The sequence below is a fragment of the Leptonotus elevatus genome, chromosome 18, assembly GCF_054856555.1.
Source record: "Leptonotus elevatus isolate MCC_2025b chromosome 18, RoL_Lele_1.0, whole genome shotgun sequence".
Classification (NCBI taxonomy): Eukaryota; Metazoa; Chordata; class Actinopteri; order Syngnathiformes; family Syngnathidae; genus Leptonotus; species Leptonotus elevatus.
Window position 1 is genome coordinate 7861049 of NC_141256.1, and position 20311 is coordinate 7881359.

The 20311-nt window shown below is 40.9% G+C and overlaps 1 protein-coding gene across 5 annotated transcripts; it reads right to left on the reverse strand.

The window, feature by feature from the left end:
• Window positions 1–446: 446 nt before the first annotated feature.
• pum2 (pumilio RNA-binding family member 2) lies at window positions 447–19310 on the reverse strand. 5 transcript variants are annotated; one of them, XM_086061024.1, is made up of 23 exons: window positions 19144–19310; window positions 16079–16436; window positions 15896–15964; window positions 15671–15776; window positions 15405–15592; window positions 13908–14080; window positions 13447–13807; window positions 13283–13376; window positions 12849–12956; window positions 12617–12762; window positions 12285–12408; window positions 12079–12219; window positions 10973–11272; window positions 10670–10897; window positions 9558–9786; window positions 9303–9432; window positions 9092–9226; window positions 8837–8974; window positions 7822–7947; window positions 7508–7579; window positions 6263–6384; window positions 4337–4529; window positions 447–2688 (listed from the first exon to the last, which is right to left on the reverse strand). In XM_086061024.1, exons 2-23 carry the CDS (start codon window positions 16421–16423, stop codon window positions 2557–2559), a joined length of 3660 nt encoding a protein of 1219 aa, XP_085917150.1. In that variant the 5' UTR covers window positions 16424–16436; window positions 19144–19310; the 3' UTR covers window positions 447–2556. The 5 variants fall into 5 exon arrangements, with proteins under 5 accessions (XP_085917150.1, XP_085917149.1, XP_085917148.1 ...); XM_086061023.1 differs by having other exon boundaries at window positions 9098–9226; window positions 9558–9825; XM_086061022.1 differs by having other exon boundaries at window positions 9558–9825.
• Window positions 19311–20311: the final 1001 nt, after the last annotated feature.

The following is a 20311-nucleotide window of genomic DNA, read 5'->3' on the forward strand; positions in this document are numbered from 1 at the left end:
AAAAACAAAATGAAACCGCGCCACAAAAACTCATTTGCTTCATCAGTAACTACTTATTTGGCTTGAGGAAGAAAAAGTGTATTTTTGTAAATGAGTAAAAACACTAAATTAACAACTGTACCACATGGACAGCACAAAGCTGTATACAATGCATTTTATTATTATTTTTTGGCCGCGGACCGATTTATGGCAGTTTCGACAGTTTCACGACTGAAAAAAATAAATAAAATAAATCTTCACCAATTACTTACCCCTAATGCATCGTCGTACTAATGAAACTATTCGATACTATACACTTAATTTCTCTTAATACAAGACTCCATACATGGTTGTCTGCCCATTGTTGCCCCAAAATCTGCCTGAAAAGGTTCCAATTCGCCTGTTAAACTGATAAATGCTATTAAAAACGTATTCGAGTCTAAGAATCAAAGACAACAATGACAAAATGCAGGTCAAATGTTAGAAGAACAGTTTAATCATACATAGTCACAATTCTGCCTCCAAAAAAAATGAGTTTGTTTTCTTCATCTAACAGCTGGAAATGTACATAAGGCCACCTGAAAATGTACATGACTTTGACAGTGTGACAAAACTCATATGTTCATATTTATATAATTGACAATATTTTACAATGCTTTTTTGCTTACAAGGTAGTAGCCGTTCCAAAATACAGCCTTTTTCTGTACAAAAATATTTGTCATATCCTGTGAGGTCGACAGACAACTAAAAAGGCAGCCTCTGATTTTTGAGGATTTTTGTTTTTAAAATCCATTACTTTTAAAAGTGTCACACATCAGAAAGACTATCAACAGTGGATGTTACAGCAGCTCCAGTACAAATAGAGGCTGGCCTTTTCCCACAGGAGATCAAAAACAAAATGACATGCCAAATTGTGAAGCTTTAAAAATTAGGGTTTTTTTTTTCCTTTAAAATAACACTCAAATAAAACTGTATACAGAATATTCAAAAGGGGGGGAAAGGAGTGATGAATATACACAAGTCAAAATGCACACTTTTTGCCTTTTTCTCCCCACTAAAATGTAGAAGACATCCCATTTACAGCATAAACAGTTACAAATGTACAACTGTACAGAGGGAATAAAAGCATCACTACAAGTTTGCAAGGCCTGTCAAACACCACTAAACATGTTTTTTTTTCCTCACTTGAGCTAATAATAATAATAATAATAATAATAATGATAATAATCTTACAATTACCAACTGCACATATACTACATATATTCTACAATTCAAAAAAGCCATCACTACAAGAATTACAGGACAGTTGTATAGGTTTCGATGGCCCCACCGGCATCCAATCAAAAGAGTTGAAAAATACAAACATCGGAGCATTAAAAATCTGATTTAAAAATCCCTTCTTCCAAGTCCCAGTAATAATTCCATCTCATGTACAACGCCGGGATAAAGCTCCCCTTTACAATTTTGACTATTCTCGGGTGGTGGGGTTTGGGGGAGGGGGAGGCGAGTCCATCACAGCGACCCGAAAGCAACAATTAAGAATCACACCAAAAGATGCTGCACTAAACTACTTTTTTTTTTTTTTTAAGCAAGAGATGATTATTTAGTACATAAAGTTAGCTCAGAGCAGTGTTCATTTTCTACTTAAAAAACACAAAAAAAAAGGGTTAAGAGGGGCACAACAACAAAATTCAGCATGCCGCCAACGCCTCTCAACACGTCATGAAATCTTGGCTCCGATTTCAAACCAAGCCCCCTCTTATAACTTAATAACGTCTCTTGTTAGTACCGGTTATGTCACGTGACTAAATGGAGCCTCTTTGGGCTCAGCCAAGTCTCTCTTTGGGTACCAAAACAACCCGGGATGTCCCGGGCCGCTGACCGACACTTAAAAAGGCTCTTGCTGGCGGAAAATCGGGGCGGACATGGTGGGTGGAAGAAACCAAAACAAGGGGGAAAAGGCCCCCCCGTTTAAAAATACTACCGTTGATTTGTTCCCTCAATTCAAGCGGGCAAAAAAAAGGGGTCTTCGTCAAAACACCTGTGGCACCTCAGTCATAGCACCGGCCTGCTATGCTGTTGGAAATCAGCTGCTTTGGCTATTGTTTCAACTCAACATGGGGGTCCCTCTATGAATATTCCATTTCCTGGATTGAGACAAGTGGGTTTAACAAGCAAATGGGAATTTTGTCACTCAGTTTGATCTTTTAATAGGTCACTTGCTGGTGTGAATTGTAAGAAGTTTCAGCAAATGTTTTTTTTTTTCTTTCTACAAAGAATTTACAAGGTAAAAAAACAAACAAAAAAACTCAAATGTACAATATGAAAACCAGTCAAATACATCAGTTACATAATTAACAATGGCCTTGTGTTTTTACACAACAAAACAAGCCTGCTGCGGGCAAGGGGGAGGGGCCAGTCGGGACCTGGCCAGCTGTCGCAGCGTTTTAGGGTGAAGTTGACTTTTATTTTTCTCCTTTTGGTAATTGCCCCCAAAAAACAAGGAAGGCGTCAAGAAAAGATCTTAATATGCTGAAAGCCTTCGCCTCTTTTTATTTTTTTATGCCATCTTTTTGCCTACATGAGGCCGTTTGTGGGGCCACCGATGGGACCCAACTCCGATCCGCTCTTCATGTAATACTTTTCCAGCTTGGCCAGAATGTGTTTCCCGTAAGTGTACTTGCGCAAGGTGGCAATGTGAGGCCGGATCTAGGGAGGGGGGGAGAAGGTCAACAAGTCGACATTTTATTATTTTTCAAAATCATTCAGCCCGAACGGATACCATGAAAACAACTTTGGATTCAGAGTCAAATTTCAATGAACAACAAGAGCAGACACAAAAGATGAACAATCCAAAGTGGAAATCGTCACAAGAGAACTAAATATCCAAATATGGCTATATTGAGGTTTTATAGTAATTGTGCAATTATATGACCATTGTTCAACCTTCATCCTTTATGACAAAGGTTCTCCAGGTTTTTGAGTCCAGGGACCGCGCCCCCCCTCCAAAAAAGGACCACCGTCATTATTATAAATCCAATTAAACATAACTTCACCAAATTTAATTGAACAAAATTCATATCCATCTATTGTTGAAACATAAAAAAAACCAGACAACATAAGCCCAATCATTTTCATACTGTTCTAGGGCTGGACGATTAACCAAAATTGTTATCGCCATTTTGATTTTGGCTTCTCTCGATCATTATAAACGCAATGATCCAAGAAAAAACATTAATGTGCAGAACGCTGCGGCGTGTTTACAAGTTCCCTACATTGTGAAAGGACCCTGAATGCACCATGTAGTGGTTAGCTAGCCCGGAGCGAATTTGTGTCATTTAAGCTGTTTCTTGACACTCCAGTTGGGAGTTAACTGTAAAACTAAACACACGATAAGGAGAATTACATACAGTGTGTATTTAAATACAAGACATGCTTCGTTTTTAACGTATTGCGCTAATGCTAATGCAAGTGAATGGAGGATCCCATTCAAATGCTAACAGGAAGTTAGCATCAACATCAGGAGTAATAGCCCTTCAAATAATAAATATTCACTCACAAATGCTGTGTAAATACATACCCACAGGTAAGATAACACTACTCAAAGGCACATATTTTTCCCAATTTGTGAAAAACGAGTTATTTTAATAGAATTCAATCGCAACTTTCTTTTGTTCTCATTGTAAGCGTGCATATCATGGATGCACCGCACCACACTGCCCCTAAGAGGCCAAAATGTGCAGGAACACCCAGTATTTGTATTGCAATTACTGTTTAAGTATACATAATCTTTATTTTAACTTTAAAGATTTACAGAATTGTCTTTTCCTCAAAATTCAAGGATACAAATAGTCATATACACATTTCCACATGACATAGCACAAAATACAGTCCCCAGACTGTGAAAATAACACAAGGTAAAATAAATATGATAAAGAAGGCAAAAATGAAGAATGAAAATGCTTAAATTGAATATATTTATAAGGCTATGTTATACTTGATAAAAAGAACAGTGTTCATGAATAAAGTGTTCAACGTGAAGGAATGAATGGGCTTAAGGCTACGATCATAGTTTTGAGTCGTGAGTTTGAGCAGTTTTAAAAATCAATTAATCATTTTTTTAATAATCGTGATTTCAATCTCAATCAAAAAATAATCGTGATCATTATTCCCCCCCCCCACCATAATCGTCCAGCCCTGCTGTGTTCAATATGAAAAAAAGTGGCCTGATGGAAGGCCATATCACAGAGAATTGCTAATAATTGTTTACGGAAGGATCTTTCAAACTGAACAAAAACGCTAAACTTAATTTGTCTCCAATCAAACTGGCACTTTGGCCTTCGGGCAGCACACCTACCTTATGCATGATGATTTTGCGCTGAGCGGGTTCGGCCATGTCGATCATTCTTTGGACAACGTAGTTGGCATACTGGTCCTTCATCATGGTGTACAGGGCGCTGTGGGGGCCGTCCTTCTGGCAGCACACCTCGTCTATCAGCAGAGCTCTCTCGGCGCGCGAGGAGTGGATCACGCACTTCTCCACAACGTTACTGATGGACAAAAGGCACGACGACGACGTCAACACTTTTGACAACAAGCCACGGCCAAGAATTTGGACAAAGCACAAATACTCCAAAGGCTGGCAAAGCAAACGCTTGCCACGGATTTGTGAACCAACTCACAATCTGTGTTTAATTTTCAGCCGGATGAGAGGAAACGAAAACTAACAATTTCGTTAATGAAAAAAAAAAAAAAAAAAACGAAAATGAACTGAAATTACATTTTATGTTTACAAAACTAACTACAATTATAGCAAAAATTTGCCTTTTTTGTCTTTGGTAGCGTTATTAATGCATGAGCCTTTGGGGATGATTTTAAGTATATTTATTTCGATATTAACCGGAATAAGGACGTTTGAAAGTGTGTCACACAGAAGTGACGAAGCAGCAGCCCGCTAGGTAAGAAATTTTACTTTTTTCGTTCTACCATGGTGTTTATTTAATATTGCATTTATTTAATATTAAGTAATAGACTTAAAAAAGAAAAAGAAAACTAATACTGAAACTAACTAAAATTAATTAAAAAAACAACAACCGTAAAATAAAATAAAAAACAACGAAAATGAAAATTCCCCAAACTATAACAACCCTGAAGGAAATACAAGGTGTCCCAAAAAATTGCCATCATTGCATAGTCTAATAAAGTTTTTCTCAATATTTTTGTTAGGCTACCTCAGGAAGTAAAAAAAAAACATTTTGAATCCAATTACTAGAGATAGACCAATGTTTTTTTCAGGACCGATACCGATGCTGATTATTAGTAATGTGGGGGGAAATCAGTATAAATTTGTTTAAATACAAATGCCCATCTTGACTTTGTTGTAATGTCTTAAAGCATTAATGCTTATTGAATTTTTTTTCAGAATTTTCAAAATGTAGACTTTTTTTTCTCTATTTTAAATTTCCACAAAAAAAAAATGTTCAGGGAGCTCCCAAGGTTATCAGTATGTCTTAAAAAATTAATGGAAACTTCAAGTGAATACCATAGCATAGTTTAAAAAATAAATAAAAATAACCTGAAATCTTTCACATTTCTTTGTTTTAATGTTCAACAAAAACAAAAAGGTTCAGAAGGTTCCCAGGGTCAGCAGCATCTCTTAGAAAATTAACTGAAAATGTAAATAAATAGAATGCTGAGATTAAAATGCTTTTAGCTTTATTTTTTATCAACCGTCAGATCATGAAAAAAAAAGAAGCAGATATTGTCGAAATGCTCAATATCAGCGCTGATAATCGGTCTATCCCTATAGCCTCAATGGTTTATTTTGATATTTTATTTATTTATTTTATTTCTCTCTTAACACCTTGTATATGATTTAGAGCTGTCAAACGATCAAACTTTAAAATCAGATTAATCGCATCTCTTAGTTAAAAAGTTTTTTTTAAATCAACATTTTTTGACCGCCAAATTTAAAGAGCACCTATCATGTGCTAATTCTTTCGACATTTAATGTAATGAGGACGTCTTCAACCTTTTTTTCAGTTAATGACTGAAGTTCATACACAAACATTTATTAAATGCTTTACTTTGGATGCATGTAGCCATGTTTATTGCTCCAACGCAAGCTGTGCTACGTTTAACGTAGGATCATCTGCGGTCAAAATTAATAGTGTGATTAATTAATTAGTTAATGCTTTAACTTTGACAACTTTTTTTTTTTAAAAACAGGAAACATTTCCCTTTCCATCACTCATTTTTAAGAGTAGTAGTGATAGCCACTTACCTCGCAAATTTATGCTGGCTCAGTAGAAGGACTTTCCCACGCACTTCTGCAACGATCTTGCTCTTATCTTCCGGTCTACCGTGCTCCAAAACGTGCTGAATTACGTAGTTACCATATTGATCCTGCAGTGGACGGCAACGGATGCGCAAGAATCAACCATTGTCACAAATTCATTCCAAAGAAGCCACGTGAGACTCATTCATCTAACGCTCGTGCACTATATTAGAAGGTCGGCAAAGAGGTGATCATGCAATGGTCGCGGCGGAAGAGAAATGAGACGCCAGCCAAGTTGACTATGATGTCATCACTGCGGAAGGTCAGACAAAACAGATGCTGCTGGTTTGGAAAGGACGGCGCCGGCAGCTCAACCAGCAGCATCTTTGCCCCTTCGGAAATGGGTGACAGACAGTTATGGGATGTGAGCGGGAAGGAGACAACACCACTCTAAAAAAAAGTAGCAAATTAAATGAGCGGACGCTGTGATTGGCCCAATCGTTTACATTTGCTCTCAAACGCATTTCCTGACAAGTCTGTTCCACTTTCGCTGCTTTTCCACAAACAAGCCCAGGATCTTTGAGTTCTGGGTAACAGGAATTCTTGCTTGAAAAAGTTCCGCAGGGAATTTAGAATTTGTGTTTCCACAGCGTATTTAGAGTTCTCGGTAATTAATTCAAATGAGTTTGATGAGCCCAGCCGATGTTGACCATCCAATCAGCCTTGATTGCCGTGCATATGGAGGATCAAAACGGCCAAAATTCCAAATATATAAATGACTGAATAAATAAACAAATGCCTAAAAGTGAAAATAAAAATGGATATGAAAAATACAATTAAAAAATGTTATTCAAATGAGGGGGCTTTAACTACCCCGGAAATTGTTGGTGGTGGAAAAACGCGCAAACTGAATTTTACCAAGTTCAATTGAAAAGTTCTCCCAAAGTTCCAGCGGTGGAAAAGCCCCTTTTTGTGATGTCGAAATCTAAACATTTCAATTCAAGCAGCATTTGAAGTCAATGGCGGTCGTTTATTCAGATTTAAACAGGAAATGCTGTGGGCAAAGTCTTGTGAGTCCTCTGTGACAGTAAGTGAGAAAAGGAAAAGGAAAAAAAAAAACCCCGAAAGATTGGCTAAGGGCCCCTAATAGTTGAGAACTCCATCTATCTTAATCTTAAAATTATTAGAAGAGGGAAGAAAAGAAGGCGAAAAAACATGGACATCCTTGAGAGAGAGGCAAATTGCTCTGACCTTGAACAGTGCATCGCGGGACACTGTATAATATGTTTTGGGTGTCATCTCCAATGAAACGCCTTGATATTTCTGGATGGAATAGGTGAAGGGGGGGAGGGGGGATGTTTGAATATTCACATGTCAGATGTAATGAAAGCGAACACAGCACAAATACATTTTTTATTTATTTTTTTAACATTTAGCAAACACACTGACTAGGAGGCTAAATTATGGAATGTTGTCGACATGCAGATACACAAGCACAACAATGGGTCACATTCTTGGGGAAAATTAAAAATGTATCTGTCATTTAACAAGGTGGCCCTGCTTACCTGACCCAACTGCTCAGAGTGCTGATGCAGCTCTTCCAGTATTGGCAAAGTTTGCTCCTGGGTGCAGTGCTCCAGAATCCTTTGGATGACTCGACAGCCGTAAGGGTGCGTGGAGAGGACAAAAACCTGCAAAAGCGGCAGGAGGAAAACATCACACATACACATAGAGATGGACTTTTTTTAAAAAAAATTTTTTTGCGGCCTGCGCAGCGACGTGACCGCAAGCTTGACTTCTTTTTTTGACGTGTTGGCTTACATAAATCGACAAAGACATGCATGTCAGGTTAATTGAACACTCCAAATTGTCCATAGGTGTGATTGTGAGGGTGAATGGTTGTTCGTCTGGCAACCAGTTCAGGGTGTACACCGCCTACTTTGCGAAACCAGCTGGGATAGGCTCCAGCGCGAGGACAAGCGGTTAAGAAAAAGGATGGATGGCTTACACGTCGAGGTTTTAATTTAAATGACATATTTTCCACCAACGTGATCATAATGCCATCCAAAAGTATCTTTAATCGCTAATTAAAGATGCTAAGAAACCGCTAGTTAATTAAGTCGACATTGTATTGTGTAAGTCTCCTAGATTAGTGGCTAGCAGCTAGTGTTGGCATTAGTGCCGGGCCGGTACGGTGGCCCTGAAGTGCAAAAAAGGGCTGGCAACAGTAATGAGTGACAGCTACCTGGCTTGTTTTCTTTACTTTTTCAATATGCTTTTCTTTTTTTATAATCATTTTGCCAAGCCCTATCAACACATTTGTAGTACTAAACAAAAAACAATTACATGAAAATATGACGCCTTGATAATGTACCATCATCAGTGTTTGGTTGGTTACAACATGTAAAGCCAAATAAACCTGACAAGCAGAAATTCTATTCCTGTTTGAGGTGTGGTTCCGGTTAGTTCAATCAGACGACATACCCGGTGATTAATTGGGGCAGGGCACCCGTTACGGTTGCGGTTATGATCCTCCATTTTGTCTTCATTGAACACCGATTGATATAATGACACACATACCTGGCCTTGGAAGGCATCTATAATGAACTGCAGGGCTTGAGGCTGGACACACTCAATGCACTTCTGCACCACATGATTTCCATTCTGGTCCTTCACACACTTTAAAACATGGCCATCCAGCTCACGAACAATGTCACTCTGAAACCAAAATCATTTTCAAAGAAAAGCGGAGCGCTTTCAAATTGACATCACTGCACTGAAACCAAGGCCTGAAGTCTTTTAGCATGAAAACAGACTTAAGAAAATCTCACTTACAATTACCTGCTGGTCAGAAGAAATGGACTCCAAGGCTTTCTGAATGACCCTGCACCCATACATCTGTAAAGCCAGCGGGAGGACATGGCCGCGGATTCGAGTCGCCAAAGCCAACTTCTGGTCTGGGCTTCCGAACTGTAACACAGAAACCACAACATCTCAATCCGATACCACTCTACAAAGTCAATCACGATAAACGCCGTCAACCTACCTCAAAGAACTTCTGGATGACGTAGTTCCCAAACACATCTGTCATCAGCTGGTACGCCGCTTGAAGAATCTCTCCGAAAACCATTTGTCTCTCAGCGGGACTGGCCCTCTCCAGCTTCTGCTGGATGAATCTGCGAGCAGAGAGAAAATGCCATAAAAAAAATACAATAAAATAAAAACTCTCCATCAAACCCCTTTCTTGTACGGAAATGAGCCGGATGGCAATTTCTGAAACCAAGAAGCTCCTTCCCCAAACCTGGATCCATGCTGGTCTTGGGAGAACTCCACCATGTGTCCAGGCAGGTCTCGGAGTTGAAGATTCGGGAAGCGGTTGTTCCTGAAGTCTTCCAGGAGGCGGCTGCGGCCAGACGGCATCACGTCCGAGCGGCTGTAGCGGGGCCGAGACGGAGGGAAGAGCTGGCTGCTGGAATTAAATAGGCTGGACGTCCCGCCGGCGCTGCGGTACTTGGCCTCAGCTCCGGGTGCTGCAGAGATGTAACGCCCGCTGCCATTTGTCAAGCCACCTGGGATTCACAGGATAATAGCCATGACCATAAACTGGAAATATTACGGCTTGCCTGTGCGCACCTTTGTGTCTAAAAAAAAAAACCCATTTAGATTTGGTTATGTTTAAATCAGTCTGTGCATCACCAATTCGATCTAAAATGATCAAATTGGTGAAAACGTGTATGCAATTTGAATGTTAAACTCAGGTTTACAATAATGGTTTTTTTTCTTCTCAGTCCTGCTACTTGCGTCTACGCTAACCTCATGATCCACAAATAAGTGACGGCGAACTAATGTTACATGCGGTATATCTGGTCATTTTGTTTTATATTATTTTATTAAATTTTCTTGAAATCTACTTGGGTGGCCCGCCCAAGTATTAACATGGTGTGGGAAACCCTGTGATGTGACTTTTTGTTGTTGATTATATGTATCAGAGGACAGAGGTATTAGCGATATCGACACTTGGTATCGGTGACTACTCATACTGTATCAGTTTAAAATAAAGTGGCCCCTAACGTCCCTAAAATTAACTACACAAATTGAAAAGTTTTTTTTTTGCCATGGCAACAAAAACTAAATGAAACCCAAAACTGAAAATAAATGTTGGGGCACAGCTGTTTTACAATTTAAATATTTATGAAGCTTGGTAAAACCGTTAGAATATCTGTATCCGTTTTTGAAGATAAAACCCATTTGCCCAGGGCATTGCAAATTACCGTCCAATTCTCAATTTAAACAACTTCACCTATTATGCAAATGAGCTGATCTTGGTCAATGGCAGAAACTCACTCCACTGGACGCAGGTGTGAACCACAAACCTCTAATGAATTCGACCACATTAGAAAAACATGCTCTCACCGAGGTGAAGGCTGGACGAGGACCCGTGAGAGGAGGGCAGAGAAGGTGGGGGAGTGAGAGGCGAGTGGCCCGGGGTGAGTCCGATCGGGCTGGGTGAGGACGAGTAACCCAGGCTGTTGTAAAAGGGCTGTCCGATGGGAGTTAAACTGCTGCTGCCACGCTTGTAAAGCTCAGAACTTGTCAACAGCGAGTCCCTCCGAGACACACTGCTACTTGTGGAGCTCGATACTACAAGGAGGAGAGAAATTTGTAACCAAAGAAAAAGTGAAAACATCACAAGCAACTCGGCGTTTGACCGCTGACCCGACGAGCCGAATCCTCCGAGAGCAGACGCCAGACCCACACCGAGTGAGCTTCCGGTGCTGCTGAAGCCCAGAGAGGAGCTCTGCGGCGGAGGTGGAGCAGAGGTATGCGAGAACAGCGAGCTGCTCTGAGAGGTGTTGGGGACAGACCCGGAGCCGTAGAAGGAACTTGATTGCAGGCCGCTGCTCTGTGGGGGGGCCTGCTGCTGCTGCTGCTGAGGTTGGGGTTGCGGCATGGAGCGGTACATGCCGTTTGCCGGAGGGCCCGACATGTTGTTACCAGAACCTGACGCAGACACTGCTGTTGTTGGTCAGAGGGAGTAAACAGTGTGATGAGTCACTATCTGGATAAATTTTTCACATTGAAGCTCGCTCAGGCTAATTAGCTCAACATATTTCATTTTCTTGATGGCAATCTTTTAGGGTAGCGATTACTGGGGCCCGGCCGATTATTGCCCTTCAAACATCTGCCAGAACAATCGACCAATTGGCCGATTATTTTCCCCTTATAACGCTATAATCGAAGAAAAAGTTTCCGTCGCTGTGAAAGTACCCTGAATGCACCATTTTGCTTGCGTAGCATTAGCAACAAAATTTGTACTTGACAAAAACAGAGTGCAGGGATGAATGGGCATGACTCTACGATGACACTTGAACAGTTGAATAAATATTAAGTTGTGAAATCACAAATTGTTCTATTTATGATTTCAATCTCAATCAATCGTCATTGCAATTTTTCCAGCCCAATTATGTACTCTAACCATATACAGCACAGCAGTTGTAAACAAGTAGGAATGGTTTTATTATTGACACAAATCTATACAATAACCTTTTATACTTCATGCAATTTGTTGATGAGGTCATACTATGGACTTGTCATTCAAAACAGAGTAAATTTGAATAGCGAAAGTTAGTGCGTAAGTGACACACATTGAAAAGGAATGTTTTCTAAAATAAGTGGCCAATTAATTGGTAATCTGTATTTTTTTCTGCCAAAAATTGGTATCGGCATCGGCCCAAAAAAAAAAAGCATATCGGCCGGGCCCTAGTAATTACCAACCATAACGCTCATCATCGCTGCATTGACAATGTTCAATAATTACTTACCAGCCTGTGCTGCTGCAGGATTGATGAGAAGAGGCGTCTGGACTAAACGAACTGGCCCACCGAGGCCATTTCGGGCACTCGGGCCCATTACCAGTGCCCCGGTCTGGTCGTAATAAGCTGCAGGGGCCAACACTTGATAACCTGAGAAATCAAATCGGTCAGCAAAATAACAAATGTGATTTTTATTTGGTATGCCATGCACTAACCGGACATTCCTGCGTATGCCAGTGCAGGGTTTGCAGCGGCAGCTGCTGCCGCCAGAGATTCTTGCTGACTTTGTTGACCTTGACCGGGCGTAAGAGGACGCTGGTTGTTTCCCGTGCGCATTACCTGGTGGCAAATGTAATAAAACACACTACGGTAACCTATCCATAAACCAAAATTATTCAAAAACTCAATTCCAGGGAATAATGTGAAAACTATTTCAAATCAGGGCGTTACCATTTTTACAAAGATTTAGTTTTTTGTGTAAGCGCTTTTATGCTCTTGCCACTAGCACTGAGGCAGTTAAAGGTAAACTGAGCATGTCGCACTTTACCTGAGGTTGGCCTGGCCCTGGTCCCTGATTGGATGCTTGTTGATTAGCAGAGTGATTGGCAGTAGATGCGGCCTGTTGTTGGAAAAGGTTGGCTGGGTACACACCCCAAGGAACACCATAGTATTGTGGTGGAACCACTGTGGGCCCTGTTGGGGGGTGTTAAAATACACTGTAGTACGTTGACGTTTTTATATGTGACCAAAAGGCCAGACAAGGTGTGTTATGAGATCACCTGCAAGAGAAGCGGCTGCTGCCAACCCTGCTGCAGTGTATGGATCGGCTCCAGGGGGGGCAGCGTTGATGATGTAAGGGTTTGGCACAAATGCAGGAGCAAGGCCGGCTAAGTGAAGTGCAAAATAAAATAAATAAATAAAAGTAAAAATAGCATAAAAAATAATTTTTTAATAATTAAAAAAATAAAAATAATAAAATAAAATATAAAAGTAAAAAATAAATAAAAAGATCAACAACAAGGTTAATTACAGTTTCTTTTTTAAGAAAATGTTTTAAATATTGTTCAGTTCACTAAAGTACAGTAATCTGGTTTCCACCACCAGGTGTGTAGAGGCCAACAATAGCTGTCAGAGGCGACGAGTGAACTGCTCAGTAGAATCAGGGATTTATATATATATATATATATATATAAAAAAAAGTTAAATAACATACCAAGGTGCTGCTGTTGAGCCGCTGCCAGGGCATACTGTTGCTGCTGGGCTGCTGTGAGCTGCTGAACAGTAAGGGGATTTGACCGCTGGAATAACTGGAAATGGACCAAATGGAGGTTTAGAGCCTACTACAAACCCACAGTCAAGAGTTCTTCAAAAACAGACCTGCTGCTGAGAACTGTAGTCAAACAAGCCCACGGGGGCTCCGGAGGAGTCCACCTGAATCTGGTTCCCTGCGTATTCAAACTGGAGGGATTCCACACCGGCTTGTTGCTCCATGCCACCCATGTTCTGGGCTTCCTGGTTCTGAAAGTCCTCCACTGGGCCCTTGTTGTGATTTTGTTGTTGTAGAGCATGAGCATGAGCATGAGCGTGGGCTTGGGCCTGGGCATGGGCGTGCGCTTGGGCGTGGGCATGGGCGTGGGCGTGGACATGGTGCTGGGTCATCATCTCCAATCCTGTCTGGTTAGGGCCCATCCTCTCCACGGCCTCGGTTGGAGAAGCTTGACGGCTTCCCGGAGTAGGACTGAAGGGACACGGGAATTCCGTTAGGACGTGCATCTTCCGGGATTAGTTATACAATAGGGTTGGTATTTTTGCAAACGTCCTAAAAAAAAACAACATACTTGAAGTCTTTGCAGTCTCTGTCCATGCCGTTTAGTAAACTTCTTCCGTTGGCTTTCGCGGAATCACCGTCATCGCCCACTTTCATCTCTGGGCTCTTATCTTCCTCAAAAGGAGAGACTCTCTCAGGACCATCATTCTTCTCTCTCCCGTCCTGGTCCGCATCACCTCCACCCTGTATTAGGAATGACTCAAGGTAAGCCGAGGCACCAGTAAGGGTAGAATTTAGGGATTCACCAATGGCAGTGTTGCCATGAGTGCTGGTCTGGATTAACGATACACCAATATGAGTTTTTCAGAGCACCGATTATAAGTAGGGAAAAATATATAGATATCGCGATATTGGCCCATGCAATATGCATATCGCAAAGACGTGCAATAAGTTTCATGTGTAATTGTATGCTTTTATCTGAATTTGACCAGCCGGACGCAAACTTAAATGTGCGTCCAATAGCTGAACATTATCTAGAGTAATTACAATTAGTTAAGTAAGAATACATTGAAGCTTGCATATTTCGCCACATTAATTATTTATTTTATTAGATAATAAAATGTTTATTTCTTTAGGTACATGTTACATATTGAAATAATATCAATATCGCAATATTTATATTATATACTATATCGGATGTTTTTCCAATATCGTCTAGCCCTAGTAGGGCAAGGAAACTGATAACCAATATTTGGAGCCGATATTATTTTGTAGTAAAATGTAAAAATTTAGCATTAAAAAAATACAATTAAAATAAGCATGTTTGTTAAAACAACTTTTCAACATCTTTAATGTTTTTCTTTCAATTTAAAAACCAGCAAATAGACAGCTTTGTTTTAAAATTTTAACAAGGAAATACTTTCCTATAGTAAACACTTTTCCAAAATGTTTACATAACTGAAATGTTAAACTTTCACTTATTTTCGTTTTGATTTTAACGAATGCAAAAAGCAGCATCTCTTATAAAGTTAAGTGAAATTTCAAATAAATACATACATAAAAAGTTCCGCGAAATGAACCACGTTTTAAATTGATCTCTTAAGCTCTCTGTACTTGCGAACTTAGCAAATTTGGGGTTCTCATCAGACTTCAAAGGCTTCAAAAGCAAACAGAGAAAATTTGTCAGAACGTGTTCAGAATTTCTCTGTGATAAGAAAACCTGTTTGTGACTAGTAAAAACTATCTGTGAACATCTTTGCAACATTTTACGAACCCTGAAGAAAACTTAAAATTCACTAATAAGTGCGCAACCATTCGCCGCTCAGGCGGATACCATCTTTATCGGCTGACAGATGAGTAAAAATGGCTGATGCCGATATTTGTCAAAATGTTAAATATGTCGCTGATAATCTGTCTATGGGACGGTCCAGTAACCCACAAAACATAATGTGGTTGCTGAAATGTGTTGTTTTTGAACAATACTTGATATAAAATAAGACATTTTCATCACATTAACAAGACATAATGGCATATTGGAAAATAGTCAAATCGAAGTAGGAGAACTCACATAGCCGCCATTCCTGTAACGGGCATCCATCTTGTCGCCAGGAGACGAGCTCAGGACGTACTCCACCATGCTCACACCCAAGCCTCCGCCCTCCGAGCGAGGCGAGAGCACGGAATTGGCATCGCCGTTCCCGTGGAAACCCTGACCTGGCCGTCGCTGGACCATAATTGGCTGGGAGACTGAATGGTCTAAAAGAAAAGATTGGCATCAAATATCTACAAAGCTGGCCATATGAACGCGGCCGGATAAAAATACGAGTGACTCACGTGATGACCCCCATGCATTGTCCCTCCACTCCTCTCCAAGCAGCATTCCTTTTCTTCCATCTTTGGCCAGTTCATCGGAATCCCAGAGTTTTTTCGCTGGCAAAAGCTTCAAATAAAACAAATTGGATGACACGTTAGTCTGGAAAGTGTAAAAATAACCATTTCAATCATGTATCTTAATAAATACAAAATCAGAAGACGGGGGATGATTCCAAAAAGTCATACCTCTCCCATTCCTCTCGACTCCAAAGCAAGAGCTTGAAAGTCATAGTTCATTTCATCCGCAGCACGGACCTGAGACACAAGGAACACAAATGTTCGGGGCGTTCCGACCAGGATTTGATGCTGCCTTTTAAGAGTGAGATTGGCTATTCGTCCGACTTTCTCGACCCAATGGCTGCTACCTACCTGATCCACATGATTAGGGTCCCCGGTGGGCCAGCGATGCTTGCTCGGCGCGCAGCCTCCGAGCTGCTCCCCTGGCTGCCTCTGGAAGAAGTATCCGACCGTCGCGTCATCCTGCGAACGGCCGCTCAGCGGCGGCTGGGGTGTTCCCGGGGTGGGGTTGCCCGCCCTGTCAATGCCCTGTAAATGGGGCCCTCCTGAAGCCTGGCCAGCCACCGCGGCGAGGGGCCCTCCGCTGTGGACCCTAACACCTGCGGCCTCAGGAGCACCATTTGCATGCAGCATCCCACCTCTCGCCTCCTGCCAGGCCACGTCATTCATACCTAGGATGCTGCATGGAATGCTCATTCCACGGGAAAGCCTGAAGAGAACGGGGAGTTGTCATTCCAAAAGCATAGAATGGACAGAAGTACAACACAAGGTACACATGCTTAATTGAATACAAGCTCAACATTGATTTAAACAAAATGATTGCTTGTTTGTTCATTTTGGTCAAATGTCCAGTGACATCACTCGCTGTGATTGTGTTAGGTTTTCTCTGATCTTAAACCAAGGGGCATTATTTTCTTTCTGTCCTTCATTTTCCAAACTGCTTTGGTTTCTCTTTGTTACTAAAAGCGTCCGGGGCGGATGTTAAAACTGGTTCTTTTGATCAACACATTGATCACATCAGCATTAAGTCAATTCTAACTGCAACTTTCGTTGCACCTAAGCTGAAATGAACGTGTCATGTCCCTTGTTGCTGGCTTCTGAAAACTAACCATCATGACAATGTTTTACAAGTGACGTGGTCTTGGTGAACTTTGTTCCTTCCACTGAGAACAAAGGGGCCTGTGAGCGAGCAGGTCGATACAGAAGCCAATTTGATGGCTTTTTGTTTAATCCAATATTGAAGTCAAAGGGGTCATTTCAAATTGACCACTGAATGACCCCGAAGGCCCATTCTGTCGGCGTCGAGTCTAGTTCAAAGGATTGCTTCGACTCTGCATTCAAGTGCTATTTTTTTCCGTTGGAATTGAATTTGTGACGAGCCTGCAGTCTAGCACATTTCCCTACACTCACAGATGAGTTGTGTGGCCTTTTCAGTTGAGAAAATGGCCGCTAATCTAATATCAACAGAGGCTATTCATGATAAAGTTCGCAGCACGTGGATGAGTAGCCATTAGATTTTGAGATAGAGGTTTTATTCTGAAGTAAACGCATCCTGAAGAGGAAGCTGCTCCAAAAAGGTGCACTGCATTTCCCCCGTTTTTGGGCGTAATAAACGCTCAAGCATGCATGAAAATTTGCATATCTTTTCTTTGTTACAATCTACTATGAAGGCGTTGCACTTCTTAACTTCCAGGGTGAACAATGACCAAATTTTGTTGTTGCATGGAAAGGCTAGTGAGCCATTGGACTTTCAAATAATGACAGTCATCTTGTAATGGTCGTTGTCATATTGCTTTGCATTCTCATTGAAAATCTGTGGGAAATGAACATCATCTTGTGACATATTTATCTTGAAATCTTTGCTGCATGAAATCAGATTCAACAATTTTCACTATCTATGTTACAGATGCTGTTGTCTGAATGATGATGTTCGTGTTCCCATTGCTGCAAATGTGTGTGCAAACCTTTTCTTCTAACCTAATGTTTCATCTTGGGTTTTCAACGTTGCATGATTTCGAGAGGCGTTATATCCTATTAACAATAAACCTCAGTCCTTTATCTGGTTTCAGCCTTGACCTCGCCAATAGCTTACAGTACCATTTGTCCAACATGTTTTGCAATGTTTTAAGCAAACATTTACACAAAATTAAGTGGAAAAGCTGAATTTTCGTAACAAGTTTAACCAATAATGCACAGATTTGACTGACACTGTCCGAGATGTATTACATGTAACAGCTGGTTTGTTTGCACTGTAGTTTGCAAAGTGGGTTCTAATATTTTTGGTTACTTTGGCTTGATGAGAGGGAGGCAAATATTCATATTCAGAGTTCTACACCACCACTTGAGAAAACTGACTAAAATAAGCATTGTTTGCCAAGACAAACTTCTTGATTACACCCCATGGAAATGGTTATATAACTTATTGAAATGACAGAGTTAATTAACAAAAACGGTAATACCTCGTCTAAAACAGGCACGTTAATTACAGAGTTTTGAATGACTACTAATCTGTGAGTAAAAGATGTTGATGATCACAAACAAAAATGGACAAAACAAGTGCCGCTTGTTAGCATTCGTTGTTAGCTCCGCTCGTGATCATACAAGCGGCGTTTTGTCACCGCTACTACTGAGCCGTGAGGGCATAAATGTGTAATTGCTTCATATTAACACATAGCACCAGAAAGCACCAGGCACAGTGACAACCCTGGTAGAGTTATATCCATTATTCAAACATTTTCAACAATATATATTGGTTGTTGCGGCAAACTGACGCCAGGCTTGTTCGACAGGCGAGCTAAATAGCGAGCTAGCTGCTAACAGCGGCTAATTTGGTAGATCACACGGATTGATATTAAAGGCTGGTAATTGTTGTGGTCATTCCATTGAGTGTTTAGTTCGATTTTATCCCAAAGTCCACTTGTTGAGCATGATTGCTCGTAGTCGTTTCACTATTATTAGCATTAGCAAGCCCCATGACTAGCCAGCTAGCGGGTAGCCGCGTCGGGCCTGTTTATTATGGCTTGTCTGTGCTTGACATCAAAGTTTACTTTAGAAATCAACAATGTAATTTTTACTGAGCCATTGCGTGCAGTGCTTGATATTAGCCGATATTTTTGCTGAGATGCACTGTAGATTTTACAACCGGCATAGACGTGGGGAAAGAAGAAAAAAAAAACAAATGTCGCATCGGATGCTGTGCTAGCGCTAATTGCCAAGTTGGTGTTGTATGCGAGCTAAAAGCAAGCAAACACTCAGCGGCTAAACAACATGGCACCCCTTCAAGTTCCAAACAGAGGGGCCTTAACCGCTAAACAAAAGGGGAAATGCTCGCACAACGGCGGCGGCGTGTAAAACACACACGCGGCGCCACTTTGTTCTGCCTGTCGACAGTGAACAAAGGTGCTAAAAATACTTACGCGTTGTCGTTTCGAGAGAGGCTCCGGGCTTGAGGCACGCCGTAAACCAAATTCTATATTGTTTTGTTTCCTTGGAGAGAGCGCAGATTTTTTTTGCAAGGCTTTGATAGCCTCGGCTAATAGTTGGCTCGTGCTGCTGCCCCCTGCTTGTAAATAGCGTGAACTACTGCACCGTCGTGCGCACAAGAAAAGTCCCCTCCCAACTGCCTCGTTCGTAGTATTGAGGGGCAACCGGCTCATTTTTGTGATCCGTTTTTTTTGGCTCGACTCTTAAAAGACTCAACTGTTTCGATTCCCAAACAGCACGCCCTGTCTTTCAATTTACACAGATTCAATGCGTTGTATCTTCAAGCATGTTTAGAAATAAATCTTTGACTTCACTTTACCGGGTTTTATGTTATTAGTTACATCTAACCATATTTTCCACTCATTTTCTCCACCTCACCAGTGTGTAATTCTGCTAACAACCAGTTAGTTATTGCCATCTTCCTAAATTAAGTCCGCAGCTGTGCAGTAAAACGATGGATTATACCTATTACAACGACCTAGACCACGGGCCAAAAACACATTCTGGGTCCAGTAATTAAATTTTTAATTTTAAATCACCTGGACTGTTGCGCAAGTGCAACAAAATGTCTGCTTAAAAACATTATAAATTGCTCAGAATAGAGCGGCTAGACTTGTTCTACATAAGAGCAAACAACATATGCGTCATAAACTGTGGTTAAAAGTAGAAAAAGGTTTGCCATTAGTTTCTATTAGTTATTTATAGGTTTGGATGTCGCAATGTGTCTTTAGTTGCTGTTTGAAGTTTTCTATCATCTTTGCTTTCTGCCGTTCCTTGACGAATCCTCTTGCTGCGCTTTTTATCGGCTCGTTCACGAACGACCCATCGTACTTCATTCATTAAAATAAAATAAAATAAATGGATTTATTCGACGTGTTTAGAGACACCCGTGTTATAGTTGAAGGCCTACATGACATATATGTTGATATTTTAAGTCCACAGACAGTTTGTTTGAGCGCATTACATTCAACATTTGGATGCGGTCATTCGGACGAGCCCTCCCCGAAAAGAAGGGGGAAACCCAGCGAGGTCCAATCACCAGTTGCTTCACAAGCTGAAAGTTCCCCTCCCTAGTTCCGATTGGATTGCTATATTTAGGAA

Excerpts from the sequence above, each read along its gene's own strand:
- pum2 (XM_086061022.1), bottom strand. The coding sequence starts at position 16,423 with ATGAGCATTCCATGCAGCATCCTAGGTATGAATGACGTGGCCTGGCAG. Across the intron at positions 12,409-12,616 it reads CAGGGCCAGGCCAACCTCAG|GTAATGCGCACGGGAAACAA; the intron begins GTAAAGTGCGAC and ends ATTTGCCACCAG. Across the intron at positions 7,580-7,821 it reads ACTCTGAGCAGTTGGGTCAG|AAATATCAAGGCGTTTCATT; the intron begins GTAAGCAGGGCC and ends TATTCCATCCAG.